This window comes from Cupressus sempervirens, chromosome 3 (genome assembly GCF_028749045.1).
Source record: "Cupressus sempervirens isolate cs-2001-9-10 chromosome 3, ASM2874904v1, whole genome shotgun sequence".
In the NCBI taxonomy this organism is placed as follows: domain Eukaryota; kingdom Viridiplantae; phylum Streptophyta; class Pinopsida; order Cupressales; family Cupressaceae; genus Cupressus; species Cupressus sempervirens.
The window spans coordinates 884,240,339-884,258,314 of NC_143120.1; the positions used below are offsets into that span (position 1 = coordinate 884,240,339).

A 17,976-nucleotide genomic window follows, 5' to 3' on the forward strand; every position below is an offset into this window, starting at 1 on the left:
TGATTTCTGCTTCGTCTAGATAATGAGGAGTTGTTCAAGACTTGCCAAAATTTTTCTTGTAGCAATGGTGTATGAGAACTTTAAAACAGGAACATCAGAGACAACATTTGAAAAGGTAATTTTCATGCACTTACCAAGTCTATAAATCATTTGTGTTAAATTTGTTTAGTTTTAACTTCTAGTTTGTCAGGACATTAAGTGTATGGTTGGACCTCATTGGTTATTCTATTGCAGCTTGCAATCTGTATTTCATTTCTATGCACAAACCACGGAGAGAAATGCCCTGAGTGGGACACACTCTTTTCGATTGGGTTAGTTGATCTCACAATCTTATTATTTAATTGAGTTATTTCCATTGGGTTGGCAGTTATACGTCATTTGTTGAGCATGTTTGAAATGGGCATTTAATCATAAAATTTGTGCATGGTTATGCAGTTGCAGGCTTGGTGCTTGTCGCATTCTACTTTGTGAACCTGGTTCTCGCCATGGTTTGCAGAAATTACAATTAAACTTCCCAAGGTATCTAATGTTTTTCTCACTTGAAATTTGTATTTGTATACATGTATGGATGATTTCTTCTGTCTAGATTTGTTGGGTTAGTACTTCGTTCTACTTTTTGTTACATAAAGAGCATCCTCTTTGTAATAGCTTTAGTAATATACAAGGCTCATGTAAAAGTATGCAATTTAAAGTCCAATTACCACCAAATCACTGGCTGGTCCATGCAAACATTCTGTGTAAGGGTAAAAGTTTATTCTTAGGACTGGATACGGCTGTACAAAACTGGCTAGATATTTTGATGCAGTAGGATGGAAAAGTCATTTTAGCTCATATGAAAGTCAAAGTGATCACAGCTATTTTAAAATTTCCCAATCACAAATTCCTTTTAGATACAGTGTTGAAGTATTAGAAATTACAGAAGTAATGCTGTAAACTATAAATTGTCTATGGCCTTATGGTAAAACTAGGTATTAAGAGTTCCACCATTTTACTCACTTTCTTTTGATGGCAGGGATGATGTTTCGTTTTCCTTGAGGGATGACAATGATCTTCCGTGGGTGACAAAATATTTGTGAAAGGAATAAAGTTAAAATTTAATTTCAACATCGGAATTCAAGTTCATGGGGCATTCAAAATTTGGCATGCCAATATCAATTATTACTAGATATTCATTCATTTATTTATTTTTAATGCATCTTATATGCATTCATTGCTTTGGATAACTTTTAATGGCCACTAAACATTATCATTTTCATGTCAAATAAAACATTGGGTTTGTTTAAAAAATTGAACTTGTTCTTGATCCTTGCTATGTATTGCATATAATCTGCTAGTTTTGTTCTGGGTTTTGTGAACTGCTACCATTTGGAGATGGCTGCTGTGCATTAGGTATATTGCATTATTTCCTAATTCAGGACAAGGCACAATCAAAACCACTTTCAATCTAAAACATTTCTGAACTCACAAGACTACTATGTATAAAAATAACGCAGCTATATGTCAAATTACTAATCAGGGGAAAAAATGACTTTTGCAAGATCCAATGAGTGCTAAGTGTTCCATTCATTTTCATGAGAGATGGGTTCGTGCGAACCACTACTTATGAAAAGTTGGTCCATGATTTTGTCTCGGAAATTACACAGTTGAATCCTAATAGCAATATCATAATTGCAATAAAATTCTTGAAACCTAAATATTCCGTGGGACCTCATATGTAAAACCAAGGAAGTGAAATTCTGCTGAAAAAAATGTTAAACCAGTTAGGCTCTAATTTGAATCTCTTTTATTTTTCTCTTGTTGAAAGTTGTTTCTCCTACTATGGATTTTGATTGAGTGTTCCCTACTTTTTTCAACACTATAATTATTGGACCTTGGGCCCTTGCCATCCATAACACTCATCCCTTTCAAGTCCCTCTTAAGAATTATTGGACCTAGGGCCCCCACCCCACAAACCTCGCCTAGTGGGTTCCCTAAGGAGAGCAAGAAGACCCCATCTGGTAAAAACTTGAATTTGGTGAAAGGGAAAGAGAAGGAACTGTTGGATTCAGAGGAAGAAGTCAAGTAGGGTAGGAGGTCCGGGAGATTGGCTAAAACAAGTGCCCAACGGAAATTGAGAACTGCTACCTCTTAGGAGGAGGATGAGTTGGGCTCAAAGGATATGGCCTCTCCAAAGCAGTGAATGAAATAGAAGATCTTGAATTACAGTGGAGGAAAGGATGACAGTAGAGATGGGGAGGTGGAGATTTTAGATTCGTTTGCATCAGGCTCGAGAGGGGAGGATAAGGAGGATAATGAGGTGACCCACGTCTTTGAGTCCCCCACGATCAATATGGTGGACCTCACGCAGGATCAGTTCTTGGAGATGGTGGATAAGGCCTCCTCTCCTATGACGATGTCCTCCTTGAATTGGGTGACCCCCATTGATAAAGTTATTTCTGACTCTCTGATTTTGCAGGTTGATAGTGTGGGTAGGGAGATGGACAAGTCGGGAGGCAAATTGGATGAAATGGTGGAAGCCCTAAATTTGGGGGTTAAAGAGTTGAGAGACAAAGTGCGGGTTTTGGAGGATAGGTTCGGCCTGTTGACTAAGTTCACTATCAATGTGACTCATGTGGCAACCACTACCCTGCATCTGCTGAGGGACAACCAAGAGGACCTGAGGTAGGAGGACGCCAATTTGTTGTTTGGGTTCCTTGTTGAAAATTGGGTGAGCATCCTCCTCAAAGGAAGAAATGAGGGAAAGCTTAGTTAGTGCCTTGATTCCTTTGGTTTTGTGTTCTTGGTATTGCTGGTATTTGGACTTGGTCAGGTTTAAGGCTATGATGCATTTGTTTAAAAAAACTTTACTTTTAGCAGTTTGGTTACATGTTATCTTAGATGGATGCCTATTAGTTTTTTTACTTATTTGTATGCTGTTACTTTGTTGTTAGTTGCTGTTTTTGGAATGTTAGTATAGGGTAGGGGGTGTGCCTTTCTTGGTTGTTAATATGTTGGTAGTTTGTCTGTTTGTTTTGTAAGGGCCAACCCCCCTGTTTTGGCTGTTTAATATTTCAAAAACATTCCTTATTGAAATATGGTAGAGGATGACAACAAGTATAGGATGTCCTTGTCATAAATGGAATACATAACTTAATACCATCCTGCATTGACCATTTTGTATTGCAGAAAATACATTCTCTCTCCACAATTTTCTATTGAAATCTTCTTCTTATAGATCTCAGATAAGTTTGTGTGATTCAGTCCTTAATTGTGCTATGACCATCACTTTTGTGAGATTGAACTTAGTAATATGGAATTGCTTTTCCTACTTGTATAATCCCTTGTTTGGTGGCTAAGTATACTTGTAGGTTGATACTCCACTTCTTCATTCATCATTTGATGGTTTCATCTACACCGTTTTACTCTTCAATTCTTATCTCATTAGCTTGGGTACCTATCTTCTTTCATGTTCTTTTTTTCTTTATATAGCCATGGAGATGTATCATAATTGTTATTTCTATTGCAAAAGTATTTGTTTTCCCTAGTATTATTTTGTATAGGATCAATGTTTTAAGCTTGAAGTTGCTTGTGATTAAGCACTTCTTAGTTCTCCAATTTCTCTTTTTATTAGACACAACATACAATTGGCCTAAACTTTAGACCTATCTTGTAATGCCCTACTAGGGAACTTGAGAGAAATTAACCTAAAATTGTCACTAAGTTAACTGAAAATTTTTTTTCTTGAAAGTTTATACAATATTGAGATAACAATGCGGAAACAATACAATGGATACACATCGCATACACATAAATGCATATCAAACAAAGATTACGTTTCTTTAATGTTGAATCACATTTGTGTAAGTGTTATTAATTAGATTTAATCATAAGTACAATGCCCATATCTATGAATGTAATACCAAGTACATTATCTCCAAGGCAAATACATTATCTACAACTATATAACGAAGTGCATCCAAATCCATAACATCCATTGAACATGTCACATGTTGTTTAACAATAATTCAAATACAATACAATACAATTCATCGTCCCATAGAAACCTCAAAGATACAAAGTACATGATACCTAGATACATCAACTGTATGTCAAGGAAGTCTCCAAGTGATATAAGAATGGTACAAGTCTGACAGGATCTCAATGACAAAAGAACCACTACCATCTAACTTTGTGAAACCTAAATGACCCACTCCCATTGTGCTAAAGAGATAATGTTGGATGCCACTTAGATACCAAAGCACCAAAATCAATAAAACATCCCTCACAAATATCCTACTCGGTGCTGGTGTTTCGGCTTTGTGCTCAGACCAAGTCTGGTGTTCAGGCTCGTGCCCTAGCATTCATTTGGTGTTCAGTGCCAAGAGCCATGGGCCTGCGATTGGGCTAGATTCGTGAGCCTGTGCCAATGTCGTGAGCTTAACTTGTGCCCTTATCTGTAGCGGGAGTTGGAACCTCATCTTCTAGTCTGGGCTGTGATTATTGGCGACATTTATTTCTGCAATATCTTTTAGGCTGGGCAGAAATTTGGTTCAGTGTTTGGAGTTGATTATCGTTGCTACTTATTTCATTCTGGCCAGCAGACTTGTTTATGTTTAGCGTAGCAACTTGTGCACCTAACTCCTAGCCGGTGCCCTGTTCCCACGCCATTGTAAGGTGTTTGACTGCTTAAAAATTCACGCCCTAGGTGTGAGTCTAATTCACAGTTGCGACATTCTTCCTAGCAGCCGCGACTTGTATTTTTGGAGCAGGCAAGGCGTCACTATCATAATAATTGCATAAGCCTGGAGTTGAGCGTGGTCATTAATGTCTTGGGGTTTCTACGCTTTTGAGAAGTTGCGGGTCACTTCATAGCTCACAGGAGTTTGTCTTCATCAGTATTTGGGCGTTTGGACTTCATGTCAGGCAAGGAGGTTAGGGCAGTGAACGTGCAAGTTAAGTATGGAGAAGTCGTAATCAGTCCGTACCTACACCACAAGACAGATTATGACCCACAAGACAGTTCGTACATGATTTGTCTGACAGAATGTTCGGTACCGTTTTTGCTTTGTTTTATTCAATTATGACTTAATATTGTTTATTCATATATTGTTTAGTATTGTTTTGAATCATGGACCCCCCACCCAATCCAGCAACATTACAGTAGATAGTTGACCACTTGGCATTATTAGAGAAGGATAATGCAGCTATGAAAGTCACAACTCTTTCTCTCTCAGTAGTTTCCCAAGGTCTCTTAGTGCAGCTCCAGAAGTTCAAATCAGCGAATCAAACTCTTCAAGATACTATTCACTCCCTATCTCAATCATTAAATGACTTGAACCAGCAGATTGTAGCTAATTCTTCACGCATCTAGGACCTTTCTGAAACTTTTACCACACAAACGGTAGGCATTACAAAAGATATCAGCTCCATTATTGAAGACTTCGGAGACATTGGAAACCTCAAGGATAAGCAAACCGAGCTTGTTAAAAAACAATCATCTCTTTTGATTGAAACATAGTAGCAAATTAAAACTTGGGCCTCTACTTGCAAAAACTCCAGCACTACGCCTCTGCTAGTGGTTGAAAAAATTGTCCAAGAGAAGTTGGCAGAAGACAGAGTTAGGTGCTTCAGGGAACTCAACCTTCGGGTTGGAGGTCTTCCTTCGTCCTTCATTGATCCTCTCCTCACAGGCTACTCATTTCTCAACGAGCAATTGGGTATTTCAGATATTACATTAGACAGAGCATGGTTTGGACACGATGGCACCCTTTTTCTTAGGTTTCTCTCACTGGCTGATCGACTACAAGCTCTCAGGGCAAAGAAGAAGCTCTTCCTTCTTCCCACAAAGATATTTCTTGATGAGGACCTCACAAAATCACAGGTAGCTGAACTAAAGCACTCTAGGAGTCTTGTGGTACAAGCAAGGAGTAAGAGAAATGGGTAGTTATAAGGAATCTAAAGGCAGTTATTTGTGACTCACCTCCCAAGGGTTGGGATGAGAGACATACCCAAGCCAAATGACAGTTTGAGCACCAACAGTTTGGCAAGTCTAAACCCTCCATTGGCTCTTTGCTTGTCAACTGTTGGAATGAAAATGGTTCCCTATGGTCTTTGCTAGGCTTACTTCATGATGCAGTTGGGGATGCTGATTTTTTAACTGTTACCGAGACTCATGAGAGTCCTGCTCGGCCCCTTCCAGGTTACACAGGGTATCAGTGGCTTTCAGTTTGCAGAGAGGAGGTCTGAGCTTCGGGTGGTGTGCGTGGTTCCGGTGGAGTTGCTTGTTTGATTAGAGACGATTTGTTCAGTAATACCACATTGGTTCTTTTTGACACTTATGCTAGATTTATGTGGATCCAAGTTGGAGGTACCAGTCACCGTCAGAAAGATATCTTCATTGCTGTTTGTTACTTCTCGCCAACTACCTCACCTTACGCCATTCATAGTGTTGAGGATGGGAACCCTTTTCATACCTATTCGAGAGCATCTCCAAGTTTGGGGTTATGGGCGACATCATCATCTTAGGAGATTTTAATGCACGGACTAAAGATCTCCAGACCCCCCAATATGACCATGGGTCCGATTTGATTTGTACTGTTGAGAGGGATCTTACTAGTATGGGGCTTTAGCGTTTATCCGAGGATCACAGTGGACCTCTAACTTGTTATGGTCGCCACTTTCTCCAGCTCTGTGGGTCCTCCAACTTGGTGATTTTGAATGTCCTCTCTTGTTTCTCGGGTTTTGAGCTTTTTACGTGTTGGCCTCATAGTGGGGGTGCGATTGTGGTGGATTACATCCTCGTTGTTGCTTCCTTCCTCCCCTCCATCCAAAATTTTACCATCTCTCGTCTTCCCTTGGCTGATCATGCCCTTCTTAGCCTTTCGGGCCGTGTTTCTTCCCACCCTTTATCACCCGTCGCTACTCACCCTGCTCGGTTTTGCCCCCACTCTCGTTTCTGTTTCGAGGATAGTGATCAAGACCTCTTCATTTTCCATTTGAGAAGATTCCTCTACCCAACTAGCTTCACGGATCACAGTCAGGTGTCCACCATGTTTCACTCACTCACTACCGCGATTTGGGAGTCGGCTCTCCTCTCTATCCCTCACCGCTCCATTTCCACCACTCACAGATCGGCTCGACGAAATACTTGTCCCATGAATCAGTGGTTTGATGATGACTGTAAAACTTTCCACCGCTCCTTGCGCTTAGCTTTTGATACTCATTCCTCGCTTTCACCAATTTACGACTCTCTTACAAACGCTTTCTTCGCCATAAGAAGTGATTATTTATTGCTTCACAGGGCAGATCCCTCCGAGACACACTTATTTAGTATTCCAAGTTGTTTTGGCGCATCATGTTCCCCAAGCGTAGCCAACCCCAGTCCACCATCGACCTTCATCTCCTTGCTTCCCATATCTCCACGTTGTATGACATCTCGGGTCAGCTCGCCCTCCTTCCTAGCCCACTCCCCCATTGTCACTTATCCTCCACCTTTAGCATTTACGAGGCCATCAGACTTATGAGATGCAGCAGGGCGGCTGATGAGGAGGGTTTTCAGGCGGAGCTCTTCAAACTCGGTACCACAATCTTGGGCCCTTATCTCTCTACACTCTTTAATAGAGTGGTTTGTTTTGGTTTTTCAGACTCTTGGCCGAGACACATTATTCACCCAATCCATAAGTCTGGGCTAACCTCTGATCTCGGAAACTATAGGACCATCATGATTGGGCATACATTTGCCAAACTTTATGCTACAACATTGAATACTGTTTTATCCAGTGAGCTTGATAGGAGGAATTGCAGGGCTAAGGGTCAAGCAAGATTCAAGACAGACTACCAGACCATAGATCATATCTTTACACTACGAGCTATTATCGAGGAGGCTCGACATCACTCGAAGAAAGTCTACTGTTGTTTTGTGGATTTTCGTAAGGCTTTTGATTCCATCCCCAGAGCAGCCCTTTTTTAGAGACTGAGAGATATTGGTATTTCTGAGATCTTATTGACGGCTATTATGAGGTTATATGAGATTGTGATTGGTAGACTCAGGACCACAGAGGGCCTCTCTGATCCTATCCAGAGCACCATTGGGGTGAAGCAGGGCTGCCCTCTCTCGCCCACCTTGTTTGAGATCTACATTGATGAACTCGAAGCTTTTCTTAGTGACTCCTCGCTTCCAGGTGATAGTTGTCATCTACACCAGGTATTGATCTCCATCCTTCTCTTTGCTGATGATGTGGTTCTTCTTGCTTCCTCTCTTGAGGGTCTTCAGAGGCTTTTAGATAGACTTGCATCTTTTTGTGATATTAGACAGTTGGTTGTGAACCTTGAGAAGACTCGGGTTATGGTCTTCAACGGTCTGAAGACTTCACATCTCCATTTTCACTTCCAGGGTCGGGAAGTTGAGATTACATCATCTTACACATACCTTGTGGTTAAGTTTTCTAGATCTCGTTTCGGCTTGAGATCAGCTATTCAGCCTCGGATCAGTAAAGGGTTGGGTTCCCTTGCCATGCTCGAGAGACAGTGCTTCAAACACCACTTTCAGGACACATCGTCTAAGCTATCCCTCATAGATTCCTTAGTAAGACCCACAATGCTCTATGGTTTGGTGGTTTGGGGTCCTTATCTTTTTGACTCGGATTGGGCCATGATCGATCGTACCCAGATTATGCTCCTCCGTCGGATTATTAGATGTCACGGTTCTACCCCCCACAGTATTATTTTGGCCGAGTTCGGTGCTCACCCATTTAGACTTGCAGCCACTTTTGACTTGATTTGGTTTCTCCACCGTCTTTGTGGCTTTGCTGACTCAGAGGAAGGCCAACACAGATACCCTTATTTAGCCTACTGCTCCTCAGTTGCTATTGCTGACGTCAATCCTGCCACTAGAGCTCGCGGTTGGTATGCTCAGGCTACTATCCTACTGAGTTTAGTGGGGATCGACATTGATCATCTTCCTTCCTACCAGTTCTCATTGGATGCCCCTGCTCATCTACTCCCTTCTCGGCAGGAGTTGAACGGGCATGTCAGACTTGACATTTACAGGAAGTATATCACACGGACTTGGGTGGATCCTCCAGGGGGACTATGTCCAAGGATGGCTTTCTACGCTGAGCACTTCTTAGTTATCCGAGATGGGATTATTGTACGCCCTGAGTACTTACATAGATACTGGACTCATGCCCTACGTATCTCCCTTGGCTCCTTTAGGGTGGGCTCACACAAACTCCGGATTTAGGTCGATCACCATATTGCTAGAGAGGATCAGGTGTGTACACTTTGTACCTTAGCAGAGGTAGAATCTGAGATTCATTTTCTTTTCAGATGCCCCATATACTACGAGATTAGAGGGAGATTTTACTGTTTGTTTAGAGATTGCAGATCCCTCTCGAATTTTTTCAAGTACATTGATCAGCGTTGCATTGCACTCTATCTTCGCGAGTCCTTACAGCTTCGTGACTGTACTTTACAACTTTCATTTCCTAGGAGTTAGACCCAAGCATAGCTTATTACGACCTTCTTCTTGCCCTTAACTCCAGCTCGGGGTGTGAAGCGACCGTACAGTTTCCCTAACACTGCCTGTTCCAGATCGGTGAGACCTTGCAGGGGACCTTTTTGCCAGCGACACTCCTCTCGTGGCACTCAGCTTCATCACAGGGCTTCTGGTAGCCGCACAGATCAGTCACTGTTGGACTTTTTCCTTGTGAAGACGGATACCTAATCTTTTCTGTGTTGTTTCCTGCTTTCTTCTTCTTTTGTTGCGCTTGTTCTTTTTTGGTCACCGTTTGGTGCTCCATTTGTCTGCTTTTTCCTTGTTGTAAGCTTCCAGTCCCATAGACCCACATTGTGGTCTTTTGTTGGACATTAATAAATTTATCTTATCTTATCTTGTGGAAGCTCTCTATTTCAAGGGTACCATAGACTTGTGATAAAGATAAGATAACAAATATTGAAATACCAACAAATAATCAATACTAACACTACATACCAAAACACAAAGAAGCATGTACCAACTTTCAAATTAAATAACAATACCAAATAAATAACAACCACTATTAAGTACCATCCATCAAGTATTTACCAATCACCAAATAAATAATGACCATGAGAGGCAAATGCAAAATTTATGGAGGAGACTTAGACTACATATCAGGGACTGACATCAAATGTTTAACTACTTGAGTTACTCTGAAATGGTCTCTCTCTAGACCCCGAACACTGAATCGTTATGTTACCCTGGATTGGTCATTGTAGACCCTAAACCTCAACATGTCCCATGCAAAACTAGAATAACCTCTTATAAAGATGAGAAATACCAGTCGTACCTATTCTCTACATACCATCCCATTCTCATCCTTAACCTATGCAAGCATTCAAGACATGGGCAATGCAATATCTCTAATTATCTTTCTAATGTGTGCTACAAATTTTAATTATTACATTATTGCTTATTAACAAAATTACAACAGGTTACCTTGGAACTAACCATTTTGGATGACATACCCCTATTGTAAGTCTCTCCCTTCAAATGTACGTAGAGTTCCTCCTTTAAGCTCATAGATCACAGATAGATCTCAACACTCACATAAAGAATGATAATCAACTTTGATTTTATAATAGACAAATGAAACCTACAATGGTCTTCAAACCATAATATCATAAATGCTCTCAAAAGTAACACAATCAAACGAGTTTAATTTCCATATAAACAACACCAAACAACACATTAAGTGCACTCAACAAACAAAATTCAAAAGTCCAATCTCAGATGTATAAATGATACAAGTATTTACTGAAGTGCAGTTTGATTGTAAAATGTTCATATAAAAATCACGAGTGTTTAATAATAATAATTTTTTCAACAATATCATTCTTTTTTAATTTTTGAATATTCCAAAATAAGTATACAATCTAAAATGTAAAACCATCTTGAATCACATATTTTCTTATTTTCTAATAATGAACTATAAAACTCATACTTAATATTTTTTAATTCATAGTACAATTATAAATAACTAATCTTAAATTGTAATTTCAATAAAATATTTATAATTCTATTCATAATATCAAATAATCATAACTAAATGATTATGTACAAAATTCCACTAGATAATAATTATATAAATTTATGCTTGCATTAATATAATTAAATTATATCTACCAACAATTTAATCATACTATAAATAAAAATAAAAATATTAAAATTCATTTATGAGAAAAATAAATAATATTTATTTATTTAATTTTATAAATAAATAATAATATTTTTTTAATTTTAAAATTTTAGAATTATTAATACATTTTCAAAATTTATAATTAATTTTTAAGAATTAATATAAATTTTAAAAATATTAATTAATTTTTAAAATTGATAATTTTGTTTTAAAAAAAGTCTAAAATAACTTTTTAATTTTTTTTTAAAAAAAAAGTATGTATATATTATTTTCACATCTCAATATATTATTTGTTTTCATGCATGTATATATTTATTTACATGTGGATGCACACACACTCTTTTGCATGTATATCATATTTATAAATTTTTTATTGATTTCTTAAAGCATAGTTTGATTGCAAAATCAATTTGAGCACACATATTTAAAAAAAAATTCTTTTATTTTTAAATTGTATGGCTTTATTAACACAATTTTGGTCAAACCTTAGCTAATCCTATTTTTCAATTGTTCAATTTATATTGTACTTTTTATATATATAAAAAACCTAATGTTTTAGTTAATGAAGCATGATTTTTCTAAATTTTTAAACAAGGGTCTACTAGATTTTATGAAATAATAAATTTCTCTACACAAGCATTCAACATTTTCCCTTCTCTCAAGTTCTTAAGTACAATGAAATTGTAAGATTAAAATTCTCTTTCAAATTCATAGACAATAACCATTCACGATTTCAACAATCAAATTCAAACAACTTGAAACAAATAATATTTCAAAAAAAGAGATTTTGCAAAAGTTCTTAATTATTACTTCAAAACCACTGGTTGAATTCTGAAACAAATTGACACACACACACACACACACACACACACACACTCTCTCTCTCTCTCTCTCTCTCTCTCTCACACACACACACACACACACATATTCTTAAGGTTTGAAAAATATATTTTAACTTCAAATTTTTATTTCACCAAAACTATGTAATTTTGCTCTCCAAAACCTTTCTATCCAGCAAATGAACAAAACAAGCTCTAATAACGAAGCTTAGCTCTTGCATAGTTTACTAAATTCTCAATTCTAAATTAAGACAACTCCATTTGAAATTATAAAATAAATATTTTAATTACTAATTTTCTCTCTCATGTATAGAATTAACCTTTTACTACTTTATTTTCTATTATTAATTTATCTTTCTATGCACTTTTAATTTGCACAATTATTATTTTAATATATAATTAATATTTGTAACATATTTTTTCTATCAATAAAAAGCTGAAGCCATATTAATTTTATTGATAAAAAAATTGTTACATGTTCTCCGTTCAAGTGTTCGTTGGTAGTAAAGAACGAAGAAGGAAACCCCCAATTTTGTTTGAGACAAGAGTTCTATACAAAAGTACAAAATTAAAAGGGGTATACCCCAATTCACAAATTGATAAGATTTTTCCCTTTTACCTAGACATCTCCTTTTATCAAGTTTTCTTTTTAGCTCAGGATGTCTGTATACAATAGCCCTTATCATACTAGGGAGCTTTTGAGAAGGCATTCCTTCCTATACATTCTTGAATATTGCTTTTATATATTAAGAATTCATTCTAACCTAGTTTGAGTCTGAAGAGTTTGGAGCCTCTTTTTAGATCAGGTGAAAACATTTGGTAATTTCATAAGTTCTTCATACATCTTTGCATTCTACGAGAAACGTCAAGCTCATTTAAACCATTAGTCTTTGAAATCAAAATCCATGTAATAGTTATGAATCTGAATGAGATAGAAAATTCCATTTTATGAAACATATTATAATCAAGATAACTTACCCTTTCACTTCTTTACCTCTAATTTTGTTGAATAGTTTTGATTTTTCAAGTATTTCCATTATTATTCAAATAGTTTAAACTTGTAGCAAGTTTTATTATATGTTTATTTAGTGCTTGCAAATGTGAGTAGCAATAAAGGAAATAAAAATTCTGAATGGAATGAGGGCTAGAGAGGTTTAGAAGGAGATTACTACTTTATGCACGGATTAGTCACTCCTCTATTTTGTGCATTCCATCTTATTATAAAATCTCATTGTCAAAAATATTCATTTAGTGGAAATTTGAAGCTTTCAAAGAAACTGAGTGCCTTGCTTAGGGTTTTAAAGAGATAAGGACAACCTCTCATCAGGATTTGTTAATATGAATAGAGTTTTAATATTTAAAATATAATGAAGTATTGTGCAACTGAGTGACAAAGAGATAGTCTAAAAACAAGGTATATGTGATTCCCAACAGTTTGTCACACCAGTTTAAAGTCATAATTTAAACCAATGAAAGGGGGAAACCAAGAGAGATTATAACAAACCTTTAATTCAGAGCTAGATTTTCAATCTTAGGGTTGGGCTTATTCTTTTATGATAATATTTTGGATTAAAAGGAGTTGTATTACAATTTGATTTGAAGCTATGATAGTGAATATCTAGTAAAAGAAGTTACTAATGTGTTGATACCAACCATAATGTCACCCCAAAAAGGATGATTCATTATAAACAAGGGATCTTAATAAGCATATTTGTATTCCGAACTTGTGATATGGAAAAAACCAAGGAACTTTAAATATTATGGGAAAGATTCTCAGAGCTAACTTGCTTATTCTAAGAAAGATCAAAGATTGAGGTAGAACTCTAATAGTTTAGCTTCCTGCCCTCGTAAATCGACTGGTTTATGATGCATTTGCTATGATTGATAAACTCATTCATTATTTTTAAAAGGACTATATATATGTACATAAATATATATATCTACATATACATATCTATACACACACACATATGTATATCTATATATATATATACGTATGTATATCTATATATAGACATATACATATCTATATACATACATACATACATACATATATATGTATATATGTACACATACATATATACATATACATATATATAGATATATGTATATATACATACATACATACATATATATATGTACACATATATATATATAGATATATGTATATATACATACATACATACATACATATATATATATATATATATATATATATATATATATATATAGATATACATATATACATATACATATATATATAGATATACATATATACATACATACATATATATATATATACATATATGTATATATATATATGTATGTATGTATATATATACATATATGTATATAGATACATATATGTATATATGTATGTATATATACACATATATGTATATATGTATGTACATACATATATATGTATGTATGTATATATATGTATGTATGTATATATATACATACATACATATATGTGTATATATACATACATATATACATATGTGTATATATACATATATACATACATACATATATACACATATATGTATATATGTATGTATATATATACATATATACATATATGTGTATATATGTATATATGTATGTATGTATATATACATACATACATATATACACATATATGTTATATACATACATACATATATATGTATATGTATGTATATATGTATATATATACATACATATACATATATATATGTATATGTATGTATATATATACATATATACATACATATACATATATATGTATGTATGTATATAACATATATGTGTATATATGTATGTATATAGGTATATATGTATGTATATGTATATATATATGTATACACACACACACACACACACACACACACACACACACACACACACACACACACATGTATGTGTGTGTGTGTGTGTGTTTATATAGAATTTTATTCTATCCTTTTGAAAAATTCTATTTCTATCTCAATTGTTTAAAGATTTAACAATAATCAAAATCTAAGGAAGATGCCATAGTTCTTTAATATTAAAAGGCTTTACCAATGATAATGCGATATGTACATTGTGATATTTCTTTCGACTATATACCAAAACTGAAGGGATAACATATATCTATTAATATCCCAATTGAACAAAATCTTACAGAATTAAAAAGGGCAAAAAGGAAAGAAGCAAGATATACAAGAAAAAACCAAAAGGAGAGTGATCGAAAATCCTATAGCCTTAGTTTAGCAAAATGACAAGCCAAAGGGTTAGAAATGCCTATGGGACTGAGATCATATATATACAATCATTTACTAAACACAAGAGATGCCAAAAAAAGAGGAAAACTATATTCCTCACCAGTCCTCCTTGTTGAAAATCAAAATGTAATCTTTTGCTTCGTCTAGGTTGACTTCCATTTGTCTTGCATAAGGATGAAGGCTGTTTTCTTCCTATTGGATTTGCAAAGATTTGGACTCGTAAACTCTAGTTTTCTCAAGTCCATGTCCATCTCAACATAGAACCCAAATGCATTGAGGTAATTGAAGAGTCACTCCTAATTTTCCTCCTCCATGATGTTAGTCCATCATAGAAGAAAGTTAATGCCAACCTTCATCTTTGGCCAGATGTTATCAAAGAAGCTTTGGTCCCTAATATGTAAGATAGAGTGATGAAGAATGTTTGCATTTAGCAATGAGCCTAGGGCATAGAGAATATAGTCCTCTGCATACAAGATTTCTAACATAGTGGTAATGCTTAACACAACTTGATTTAGACCCTCTAACCAAATCTCATTGAAGAGAAACCTACACAACTAGATGATTTTCCCAGATCCCATTTACATTCTTCTCTAGCTTTTTTTTTGGGGTATACTAATGGTGGATTTATTGGCTTGCTCCAGTTTATGTGCATTTCTGCATCCTAGTTCATAAATGATCCTTCCTCTTTAACCGTGTTCCTAAGTTTACTATTCATAACTTCTATGATACTTGCTTCTACTTTATTTAGAAAGGAAGGGGTTTTTAATTCAATGTTATCAAATATTCTCCGATTTCTTTCCTTCTTGATCTCCCATAACATGATTGAGGGTGAAATATTCCAAATTTTTCTATATATTCTTCTCTTGCCAAAGTTGGGCCAGCTATTCAGTAGCTCCCTGAGGTTACTTAGTAATATTGTTGTCCAATTTAGCCTTTAACATAGCCATTGCTAGTATTTTCCAGTGAAAGAGAAATGATGCAACAAATTGTTAGCTATCTCTGAGACATGTTTACAAAGAGGGCACCTTTAGGGGCCTTCAAAGCCCATCTTGGTGAATTTGTCTACTGTTAATATTATATTTTGAGTTGCCACTCATAGGAAAATGCTCGCCTTTGGTAGACATTCAATGTCACACCATAGGTTGAGGGGATATTTATCTTTTCCCATTTTTGGGAGTTGACTAACATGTCATATCCTTGCTTGACACTATACTGTCCATTCTTAGATGCTCCCCAGATCATTTTGTCTTTCCTGCTTTTGTGATTGACTTGTCTTTGGTTGAGGAAGTTTGTGAATGTCTCTTTTTTGTGATATGACAGGTTAGTGTCTTTTGCTGATTTCCATTCCCATATCTCATTTCCTTCTATTAGTTTTTCTTGTTTGTAGTTGAAGACTTGCTTGCCTTGAAGAGCAACTAGTGTATTTTTAGTGTTAGGGGGAAGGTTGTAGTTATCGGGTGTTGGGAGTCCATCCCAAGAATCTTCCCCAAAATGAGATTCCTTACCTTCCCCTATGTCCTAGGTTAACTTGTTGTCATGAAGTTCCAAGTTTTGGATCCTTTCGGGGGGTGCCTTGTTCTGAAAATTGATAGAGGATATGTGTTGTTTAAATGTTCATGGTATAGATTTTTTTCCCATTTGCTTTCTTTTTCCTTATGCATTCTCCATTCTAATTTGGCACCCAAGGCTTCATTTTTCCAACTAAGATTCTTGATTCCAAGACCACCAAATTCTTTTGGTTTGCAGATATTTTTTCCATTTAATTAAGGCTTGTTTTTTGTTTTCATCTACTCCTTTCTTGAAGAAGCTTATGAGTTTACTATCCAATTTCTTTTTGACCCGTTTAGATAAGGACAGGCATGCCATTTGACATGTTGGGATGGATGAAAGGACCGTCTTATTTAGCTACCTTTTCTACTCTGGTCAACCCTCTATCTTTCTGGTTTTCTATTTGTTTATCCACTTTATCTAGGATGTGGATCCAAATTTTTGAGTCCCTTACTCCTTTTTCTAGATGAAATCTTAGATATTTGCAGGGAAAAGCACCTTTCCTAAAGCCCATTATGTTGCAAATCTTCCTTTCTATTTTCAGCGATGTGTTTAAAAATAACATTTCTGATTTTTCAACATTAATCACTTGTCCTGATGCCTCCATGTATAAGTTTGAATTATATTATTAAAATTGTGGGCTTCCTCTACCGAGCTTTCTCTTGGGAGGATTGTATCATCTGTGAATTGTTGATGTTGATGTTTAGCATCAGGAGAAGTAAATCTGAATCTTCTATGATGTTATTATTTATAATTACATTTCAGAGATATAAGCAATTTGTGTTTTGACTCTAATATTTGTCTTATATTACAAAGAAGTATCCATGCACCACTGTCTGATATACATGACAGAGGCATATATATATGTACATGTATTCATACTGATGTATGCATACATGTACATATAGATACACCCCTGTTATGTATATATATAAATTGTGACAGTAAATCTGCATTATGATCGACTAACTTAAGTGGTTGAACTTTGTTATTATTTATGATAGACCTTGTTGTCGGGTGTCACATTATTCATAGCAGATATCACCATCGAGTTTCATATTACCCGTGACTAAGATTAACGCTAGGCTTCTTGTTATTCTCGACTGATGATATTGTCAGGGTGTTAACCCACGTCAAGTATTCTTTCTTATGCTAGGTCTCCAACCCGTGTTTTGATGCTATTAA

General features: G+C 35.7%; 1 protein-coding gene across 1 annotated transcript in view; it reads left to right on the forward strand.

Annotated features, from left to right (window-relative positions):
- The window catches only part of LOC149569626 (origin of replication complex subunit 1B-like), a 45,149-nt gene extending 43,862 nt beyond the window's left edge, over nt 1–1,287 (forward strand). Inside the window, exons 12-15 of the mRNA XM_089822338.1 lie at nt 20–115; nt 235–311; nt 436–519; nt 1,013–1,287. Coding sequence (XP_089678464.1) covers nt 20–115; nt 235–311; nt 436–519; nt 1,013–1,076 — 321 coding nt within the window. The 3' untranslated portion in view covers nt 1,077–1,287. The remainder of the gene's footprint in view (nt 1–19; nt 116–234; nt 312–435; nt 520–1,012) is intronic.
- Nucleotides 1,288–17,976: the final 16,689 nt, after the last annotated feature.